Source organism: Arvicola amphibius, chromosome 10, assembly GCF_903992535.2.
Source record: "Arvicola amphibius chromosome 10, mArvAmp1.2, whole genome shotgun sequence".
NCBI lineage: Eukaryota > Metazoa > Chordata > Mammalia > Rodentia > Cricetidae > Arvicola > Arvicola amphibius.
Window position 1 is genome coordinate 61,949,511 of NC_052056.1, and position 10,522 is coordinate 61,960,032.

Genomic DNA, 10,522 nt, shown 5'->3' on the forward strand with positions numbered 1-10,522 from the left:
CATCTGTAACTCTAGTTCCAGGAGATACAACATCCTTTTCTGGCCTCCGCAGGCTCTAGATATACAGACACATGATATAAAGACAAAACAACCATACACATGAAACAGTAAAATTTAAAAAGAGACAGAGACAGAGACAGGTGAGTGGGGTTATTTTCTAGTGTGAACCTTTGCTGTGCTACAATAAAATTAACACTGATCTAGTCATGGGAAATGAAATATATCCTGGAATAAGAAAAGGAGAATAGCCAGTTGGTGGTGGCGAACACCTTTAATCCCAGCACTGATGAGGCAGAGGCAGGCAGATCTCTGTGAGTTTGAGCCAGCCTAGTCTATGAAGTGAGTTTTGGGATACTCAGGGCTACACAAAGAAACCCTGTCTCGAACCTCACCCCCCATCTCACTCCCCAGAAAAGTAAACAAAAAGAAGGAGAATAAATGGAGTAGGGGACCCTTGTGTGGAAGACTCTTGATTGGGAACACTAAGAATCTATATGAGTTAGTAAGTGGTATTTTTACCTTATTTGGGCTTTTTCTTTGTGTGCTGGGGCCTGGGGCACTGTTAAGCTCAGCCTGGCCTAGAGCTTGCTGTGCATAGACCATGTAAGCCTCTTGCCTCTGCATTTGGAATGCTGAGATTCTGTTGATTGATATTTCTGTCCCACCAGGTCCCACAGCCGGTTAGTTCCAAAGAAGCACACAGAGGTCTACATTAGTCATAAACTGGTTGGACTGTTAACTCAGGCTTCTTATTAACTCTTATAACTTATATTAGCCCTAATTCTTGTGTGTGATAACCACATGCCTTGGTACCTTTTTCGGCGAGGCAGTCACATCTTGCTTGCTCTGTGTCTGGCTTCCTCTGAGTGATGACTGCAGACTGAAATTTCCCTCTTCTCAGAATTCTCATTGCCCCCCTCTACTTCCTGCCTGGCTACTGGCCAATCAGTGTTTATTTAAAATATAAGTGACAGAGTACAGACCATTGTCCCACACCAAGATTCCATGCCCAGTTTAAGCAGATGTCAGTTTTAAGGGATGTCAGCCAAAAATGGATTTTTCTTTTTGCTTTTACAAAGTGGGTTCTTAGGGGATGGAGCGATGGCTCAGCAGTTACGAGCATTGCTGTTCCAAAGGTCCTGAGTTCAATTCCCAGCAACCACATGGTGGCTCACAACCATCTGTAATGAGGTCTGGCACCTTCTTGTGGTCAACTGGCATACACACAGACAGAACATTGTATACATAATAAATATTTTTTAGAAAGTGGTTTCTCTGTGTAACAACCCTAGCTGTCCTCAACTGTAGACCAGGCTGGCCTTGACAGCAAAGTGCTTTTCAAGCATGCAGCCCTGGGTTCTGTCCCCACTATGGACCCCACACACAACAGGGCGTGATGAACACTGGGAAGATGAGAGACCTGGGGCTTGGGGTTGTCACAGAACCGCTAGCACTGGGTACTAAGAGTGAACAGGTGAGCTGTAGCCAGGTGGTGGTGGCACAGACTCTCAATCCCAGCACCTAGGAGGCAGAGACAGGTAGATCTCGGTAAGTTCCAGGACTGTTAATAGACAAACCCTGTCTAGAAAAAAAATGACTGCAGTCAGTAGTCCTGGAAGGTGCCATAGCATACATCTGAGGAAGTGGGGGGGACTGTGACACGCTTCTCTGTGGCTTCTGAAATCACCATAGGTTAGGACAGGAGTCACATGAGAGACCGCCGTGTAAAGAGCTATAGTGAAGGAGTGGGGAGGAGTTGGCTGGAGTCCCTGGGTGCTGAAACAAACACCCATGCACCGTCATAGCATGAGTTAGAAGGTGGGTGGTGAAGGTCTTAGATCAGCCTCTGGTTCCTGAGTTATGGGAAAGAAGGCAGCTTGCCACTGGGGAGCACAGGGTGGCAGAGGCCAGAGTATGAAACTTGATGTACTATCATTTTGTGAGTGACCTTAATATGCCAAAATGTTCTATTTTTTAGGCTTTGTACCTGATAGCAACAAATGGAACTCCTGAACTTCAGAATCCAGAAAAACTTTCTCCAATATTTCGGGATTTCTTAAACCGGTGTTTGGAGATGGATGTGGAGAAAAGGGGTTCAGCCAAAGAACTGTTGCAGGTAACTTTGATGAAGATAACTTTTGGAGGGTGAACTTCATAGTGTTGATGCTTCCCTTTTCACTTGCCACATGCCCGGCAGTTGCTTTACTGTAGGCTTTTGTTTCTAGCAATAAATTTTTTTTTTTAAAAAAAACTTAATTGTGGTTGCCAGGCAGTAGTGGCACACACCTTTACTCCCAGGACTCGGGAGGCAGAGTCAGACGGATCTCGGAGTTTGAGGCCATCCTGATCTACAGAATGAGGTCCAGGATAGCCAGGGCTACACAGAGAAACCCTGTCTCACAAAACAAAACGTGTGTGTGTGTGTGTGTGTGTGTGTGTGTGTGTGTGTGTGTGTGTGTGTGTGTGGACAGACATGGAGGTCAGAGAAATCTAGCAAGAGTTGGTTCTCCTTCCACCAAGTAGGTCTCTATAAAGTGCCTGTTGCCCAAGCATGAGTTTTGATCTCTAGCACACATACAAGAAGCCAAGTGTAGCTGTGTATGTCTGTATACTATATATGTCTATACACTATGTCATCTGTACACTATATATTCCATTTATACATATGTCTAGGCACTATAGTATCTATACATTATGTCTATGTACTATATATGTCTATGCATTGTATTGCACTATGTGTCTATATGCTATATGTCTATACATTGTCTGTATGCTGTATGTATCTATACACCATGATGTCTATACAATATATGTGTATACTATATGGCTATACACAACATGTATCTGTACAGCATATGTGTCTATACACTATACATGTCTATATACTATGTATGTTGCCTATACATTATATGTTTATGAACTATGTGTGTCTATTCACTATATATGTCTGTATACTATATATGATATCCGTACACTGTATGTATCTACACCTTATATGTGCCTGTACACTTCTATACACTCTAGTGTTGGGGAAACAGACAGATCCTTGGAGGCTGTTGGCCAGTGTACCCAATCAGTGGACACCAGGGTCAGAGAAAGACACAAGGAAAAGTGATAGAGAAGGGCTCCTGACACTGACCTCTGGCCTCCACACTTGCACACAAATTTGAAAACAGCACACAAGCTCATGCCACACAGACAAACCAGCTCTCCTTGGCACTGTAAAAGTGATGTCCTGACTGTGAGAATTTTAGGAATCAAAGTACATGTTTTGTTTATCAAACAATGATCCATAGGTAATTTGGGGCTTCAGTTTCTAAATGTGTAACATTTCTATATTTTCTTTCTCCCTCCGTTTGGCAGCATCCGTTCCTGAAACTGGCCAAACCATTATCTAGCTTGACGCCACTGATTCTGGCAGCTAAAGAAGCCATGAAGAGTAACCGCTAACGCCATCACTGGGGCCTTGTATTCTTTTATCCATTTTCTAAAAGAAGTTTTTTAAAACATGAAATTGTTACTCTGAGGGGTGTAAAGAGACAGTCTGCATCATATGGAGAAAAACAAGCCAACTTCTATTTTCTAAAGATGACCAAGAGAAAATTACAGTAAGAGAATTATGACTTCCAGATGAGCCCCTGCTTTAGGGTCCAAAAGGAATTGCGGACTGCCTTGCTAGCCTTACATTTCAGCAGACAGCGCTTGACGTTTGCGCACTGTGTGATGACTCTGTCACTACAGTAGACCCTGTTTGTCGTCTCCTTTGGGATACTTCCATACTTGAATGTCAGATTCGAGTTTTTCTGAGTGTTTCTTAATCTGCTGGTCTCACCTCCCCTTTGTAGCCTTCCCTTCCTCTGATCTGTTCCTCTTGAGTTGTTGCCTAAATTCAAGGCAAGTGTGACAGAAATTATGCTCTTTATATTGGCCAAAGAGCTTGACATGTTGTGACTTTTTATAGAAGCTAGGACCAGCGTTGTACATGTATTTCAGTCTAGAGCTTAAACTGAAGGGGAAAGTATGTGATTTTTTTACCTTTTTTAACAAATGTGAAAGTCAACTTTAGAAGTTTCATGGTAGTGAGTTTGACATTTGTTACATGTATAGAAAGGACTAATAATCTATATTTATAACTAAATCATTGATACAGAGAAAGACTCCACTGACTGTATATTCTTACCATTTTTGTCTTTTCTGCCTGTTTCTCCTCAGATTTGGCTTTAGGAACCAAAGTGATTTATTGTTCTTCCGCTTGGACTGCATGCCTTTGGTGCCAGTCCCTTCCCTTTTGTTCCCTTGGGAATGAGTGTCTGTATATGTTGCGATTTTAGGTATCGGGTTTTGTTCAAATCAACCCTTATTTCACATACACCCGGGCAAGTAATAACCATTGAATTTTCAGAATTTAAAAGTTAAGAACTTTTTCTCTTTAAAAGGAAAAATATTGGGGGATAGCAGAAAGCAAGAGAGATTTGAACCTTGGCATCCTGGGCTAGTTGTAGTAATGAAATGGCAGTGTTGTAGACTCAGCTGGTTACAGTGCTCCCACCTGTTATGTTTTACTGCGAGAGATGAAATAGCAGAGTACTTGGTGGATCATTTGAGGTGTTGGGTAGTTTAGTTTTTGTTTTTCCAAATGAGTATTCATGTAAAAAAAAAAAAAAACTGGAGAAAGAGAACTGCAATGTGCATATTGATAGTGATACTTATTATTCTAAAGATTTAATGAGAGGTCTGTGACCTGTAGTGTTAGCTCTTAGCCTGCCCTCCCCTTCCTGTCTTTCCTTTCTGCTTCTCCTTATTGCTTTGTTGTTTGGCCTGTGGAGGAGGAATTGTCCATTCTGCGTTCCTGGGGCCACAGAAGAGGAAGTTCTGTGGTTGGTTCAGGCGCCTGTCCCTGCCATCCCCTTTCAAAGAAGTTGACACGTGCTTGCCATTCTGCACAGTACAAATCATGAGTAAATAGGTGTGCTCTTTGGGGCACTTGGGGAAAGGGTCAGAGTTTCATTTCCTGTTGAGCCCATTCAGATACGAGGATAAGAAGAGGTCTCTGGGGTTTTCATAGCAGAAAGGTTCTCAGTGAAACCCCACACCTAGAGCACTTAGTGTCCTGTTGTCCCTGTGATTGCCTTCCTATCTGGACTGCATTTGGCCCTCTACAACCATCGCTAAAGTACAGAAACAGCTGGTATATTTCTGCTGGGAAGCTGCAGTGTCTCTTGAGTTCCAGATGTGAGCATTGTTTGTAAACAGTTGTCTGGGTAGATGATAACGGTGATGCTGCCGACAAAGTAGAACGCCAGCGAGATGATGGAACTGGTCGTCTGTCCCATGGCTGCTCAAGAAGGCACTCCATCCTGTCATAGAGACCACGGGGGACACGTGCCGATGCCCCCGCCATACGCTGTGACTCCACAAGGGCTTTTCCCTCAACAGAAGCAGTTTGGGGTTTGTATTTACAATTTCTTGGATGGTTACTTGGATGTCCATTGCTGGCGACGGACTTTGTCACTCACACATGACTCCGAGGTTAAGGGGGCTGCACTGTTGTTTATTCTCTCCTGACCTGGACAGACTAACCTGCAGTAGTTTAATAGTAATGGTTAATTTTGAGATGTGTCATTTTTAAACAAAATAATCTTTAAAGCAATATAGAATTGTGATTTATTAGTTAATTTTAAATTAAAATGTTGAGATCCTGTTAAAAGACAATTGTATGACTTGAGATTCATATTTTTTTTAATAATTCCTCTGTATCCCTCTCTTTTGTCATCTCTTAGAGTAGGAAGCCCCATTGAACCTACTTTAGTAGTCCTCTAGTGTTGTTAGGAACTTCCCTTATTTATTGTCTTACTTTGTGGTAGGCCCAAATGTATCTATCACTCTTGTTCCTTTCGCTGCTTTTACAGAACACTTTATCCTCCTACCTAGAATAGAAAAGTGACTGCAGCGTTCCACACCGTGCCTGGCACAGCTCTGCCATCTTGTGTTGAGTTCCTGATAGAGCCCTCTTCCCTTCAACATAAAATATTAAGCTGCTTAAGACGTCTCTAGTGACCCCCAGTTATAAACAGGCTTTGCCTTTGACAGGCAACTTTAAGCTGCCTAGAAGTATTTCTCATGGCATGGGCTCATGTGTATACACTGTGTTCTTACCAGAACATGTTTACACCTTATCAGACCATGGTTAAAGTTAGAAGGGAGGTGTTAAACAGTTTGCATCTGGTTTTGAATATGAAAATGTTTGAAGCGTACTGAGATCTGTAGTCAGTAAACTGTCAAAGCGTTATGGGATTGCAAGCAGCCGCTAAGGCCATTTTCTGCCAAGCTTAGCCACTAGGATTTGAGAGTACTGACTCCTGCAAGTTGTTACCTGACCTCTGAATATGTATGTGCGCACACACACATACATACACACACACAGTCACATGAGTAAATGTAATTGTTCTTCTCTTTTTATATAGGGTCTCTCTGTACAGGCCTGGCTAATTTAGAATGCAGGTAGATGAGGCTGATCTCACTCAGAGAGATTCCCCTGCCTCTGCCTTCCAAGTAATGGGATTAAAGGTATGCACCACCCTGTCCTGTACTTACATGTTTCTAATGTAGTTCAGACTGTAGTTAATGGGACCAGAGCTGTAGCTCAGCGGTGAATCACTTGCCTAGCACGCACAAAGCTCCGAGCTGATCCCTAGTTCCAATAAAAACAAAAAAATCTAGGCTGCTATTTGACATTATTGCATAATTTAAAAATTAATTATTGCTAAAATCCAATTAAACACTTCTTTTGGTTTTTTCTAACAGAATTTCATGGCACTATACAAAACAGATTGGTCTTCCTTGGCCACCCTTGTGCCTGTGATAGGTAGTTTAGTGTTTTTCCTGTAGTGTAGCATGTGTAAGAAAAATCCAAACAGGCTTCCCCTCGTGTCAGTACATTCGTTGACCACTCTGGCAAAGATGCTGGGTTAGATGATGTGGCATTGGGGAGCAGAGTCAAGCACTGGCCTGCTCCTTGAAAGAACTCAAGTCTTTCTCATTTGCTGCTTTCTATATTACCCAAAGAGCAGAAGAAAATACACGGTAACCTTGTCAAACATGTTTATTCTGTATCAAAAAGCAAAGCAAATAATTGGTTTTCAAAATTTTTGGTTGGAAAGTAGTCACTTTTTATTTATTTATTGTTCTTCCTCTTTTGATAGGTAGAAATTGAGTTGAGTAAAAAGTAACTTATTTCTGTTTTGTCTTCAAATTTCATATTGCCTTCTATTTTTAATTTAAGCCCACATAATTAACTGTTCTTTGCTCTTAACTGCTGTATCTCATGACTGAATAATTTTGTTCTTTGAGAGCTAGAAATAAATTTTCATGTCCATTTTTTCTTTTCTTAAATTTCCACTTTTTGTCAGAATAACGTCAAAGAATAAATATTTAAAAGTCTTAATAGGTTTTCTGCCAGGCGTTGGAGGCACGTGCATTTAAATCCAGCTCTAGGGAGTTAAAGACAGGCAGATCTCTGAGTTTGAGGCCAGCCTGGTCTACAGAGTGAGTTCCAGGACATCCAGGGGTGCACAGAGAAACCCTGTCTCAAGAAACAGAAACAAAAAAGGTTTTCAAAGAAAATACTAGGATTTTGAAGGGGAAGGAACAGACTGTCACATCGCCCAGGCTGTCTGCAAACTTGCTATGCAACCTAGGGTAACAAACGTCTCCTGCCTCCTGTTCCAAGTGCTGAGATTACAGGCATATACCACCATATTCAGTCTTACGAAGTACAGCTCTCAGATGCTGGGTTTCACATATGTTAGCAAGGATTCCACCAACTGAACTGCGCCCCCACCCATTATGCTAATGTTTTTAATGGTGACTGTTTTAGCCCAGTTCTAGGTGTCATGGTACCATATTTGTTTGAACTCAATGTAGTCCAAGCTGGCCAAGGTTTGTCTTGAACTCCTGATCTTCCCAGCCTTCTAGGAGCTGGGATTACAGGCTGTGCCGCCACAGTTAGCACTATCTTGACTCTATACCAAAGCTCCAAATTAAGAGGAGTCCTTAGAGAGCCTGAGTAGGGGACTGGAGAGATGGCTCGGGAGTGAAGGGTGCCTAATCTTGCAGAGCATTCAAAACCATCTGTAAGTCCAATTCCAGGGGATCTGATGCTTTCTGACCTCCCTGGCCACCAGGCATGGTACACATACATCCATGCAAGCAAAACAGTCATGAACATACAATAAACTATGGCTGGACAGAAAACACAATCCTCTATTCTAAATCTGATTCAGAATAAACTTAAAAATACTCCAAACAAGCATGAGATTGGAGTTCGGTTCCTAGCACCCAAGTAAAGAGCTGGGTGTGGTGCCTCACACATAAAATCCCAGCACTGAAGACCTGTAGAGATGGGCAGGTCCCTAAGGCTCACTGGCAGCCAGTCCAGCCAGTCCCGTAAGTGGCAAGACACTCCCTCAAACTACATGGTGAAGAATTGCTGGGGGAGACCCCTGACATCAGCCTCTGGCCTCCTAGTGCATATGTGGACACATAACCCACTGCCCCGGCTGCCAGAGGGAAGCCATCTGAGAAACTAATGTTTACCTGGTTGAGGTGTAGCATGGGGGCAGGGAGAAGGTAGAAGAGGAGAGGGGAGTGGGAAAAATGTATAGTTCAATAAAAAAAAACTGAAGTACATTACTTAAGACATGTTGTTTGTAATGGTGGGTTGCATAACTTGGGTGTGACCCCTGAACGTCCACTATGAAAAATGCACAGAATATGTATTGTTTTAGGCTGGGGTCCAAGGCATAGCTTGTGAAGTGGTTATTAAACTTTTGGGTTTGGTTCTGTTCTAACTTACACATTTTGGGGCGGGGGAACTTAGATGAATTAATGCATGTTCTTAACATGGTATAACTTTATGTGCATGTGTTTCTCTCTTTGAAGTTAGCATGTATTATACACAATGGATTTCATTGTATTTTTTCAATATGTACAGTGTCTTTGGAGGATCCTAGTCACACATACCTCATACCTCTCATGTCACTCGTCCCAGTTTGGTTTTGTTTGTTTGGTTGGTTGGTTTTGCAGCAAGGTCTTCTCTGTGCTCCCCGACTGGCCATAAGCTCATAGAATTAAGCAGTGCCCTTACCTCAGCTTCCCAAGTAGCCAGGGCCAGGTTTTCATCCCTGGCTTCTAACTTTTTTGCAGTTCTAAAAACTTTTACCTAAGAACAGTTAGAAAGTGCCTCAGTGATTGATATTAACTACTTCCATGATTTATTCTGTACTTCTCTTTGATGTCTCTGACAGTTCCCTCTGATCTCAGCAAAACCACACTTGCCAACATCACCAATGACTTCCTAATTAAGTTTCACAGCTCTTCTTTGTCTTGTGTGTGTGAAGGCAGAACAACTTGCAGGAGTCAGTTCTCTCCTTGCCACTGTGGATTCTGGGATTGAACTCAGATCCTCAGACTTGAGCATCGGTGCATTTACTATTGAGCCAAATCCCTGGCCCCTTACCAGCTCTTTTAGTCTTTCTGAATGACTTCTGTTACATTGGGCAAGCTGACTTAGTAGTGATTGGCCAAGCAGTGTTTTAATTAATACAGTTCTGTGTAATTATTTCAGGTCTAAGCAGCCAGGAACGAATGAACAGCCTCCGCCAACACTGACTGACTCAAAACAAGGAGAGAGAAGCTGTTGCTGGGCAGGAGAGATGGGCCCGTGGGTTAAAGTTCTTACTGGGAGCAAGGCTTGAGTTCAGATACCCAGAGCCCACATCAAAGCTGGATGTGTAGCCAGCCAGGTGGCGGGGGAGGGGGGGGGTGCACAGCTTTAATCCCAGCACTTGGGAGGCAGAGGCAGGCGGATCTCTGTGAGTTCCAGGACAGCAAGGGCTACACAGAGCAATCCTGTGGTGGGGGAACTGGATGTGTAAGCAGGAGCATGTAATCCCAGCATGCCACGGGCAGATGTGGAGGTACAGACAGGATAATCCCAAGAAGCTATTGGGGCTTGCTGGTCTGGTGTACACAGCAGAAAAGGAGACCCTATCTCAAGTAAAGATTTGTTTTTGTTTGGTTGGTTTTGTTTTTTTGTGTAGCTCTAGCTGTCCTGGAACTGTAGACCAGGCTATCCTCAAATTTAGAGATCACCAACCTCTGCCTCCCGAGTGCTGGGGCTAAAGATGTGCACCACCACTGCCTGTCAAGAAGTTTTGTTTTCTTTGGAAAGAAAGACTGTCTTGAGGCAGAAATTGAGGACCAGCATTCTCCGACCTCCACCTGCTCACTGTGAAGTATGTGCCTACATTTACAACTACACAAGTACACAACACACGTAGACAAGCACAGACTGAGACTGACTACAGCCCTGGCCGCCCTGGAACTCGGTAGATATTCTACCTGCCTCTGCCAGCCAAGTCCTGCGAGACTAACCAGCATGCACAAAATTTTAAAGAAGGGGATGGGGGGGAGAGAAAGGGAGAGAAAAGGCTAGACTGGAGAAATTACTCAGTTATTAAAA

The 10,522-nt window shown here is 43.1% G+C and overlaps 1 protein-coding gene across 2 annotated transcripts in view; it reads left to right on the forward strand.

Annotated features, from left to right (window-relative positions):
* Pak2 (p21 (RAC1) activated kinase 2) overlaps positions 1-5,712 on the forward strand; it is a 66,642-nt gene extending 60,930 nt beyond the window's left edge. For both annotated transcript variants that reach the window (XM_038345318.2, XM_038345319.2), the window contains exons 14-15: positions 1,979-2,116; positions 3,364-5,712. In XM_038345318.2, coding sequence (XP_038201246.1) covers positions 1,979-2,116; positions 3,364-3,450 — 225 coding nt within the window. In that variant the 3' untranslated portion in view covers positions 3,451-5,712. The remainder of the gene's footprint in view (positions 1-1,978; positions 2,117-3,363) is intronic.
* The last annotated feature ends 4,810 nt before the right edge of the window (positions 5,713-10,522 follow it).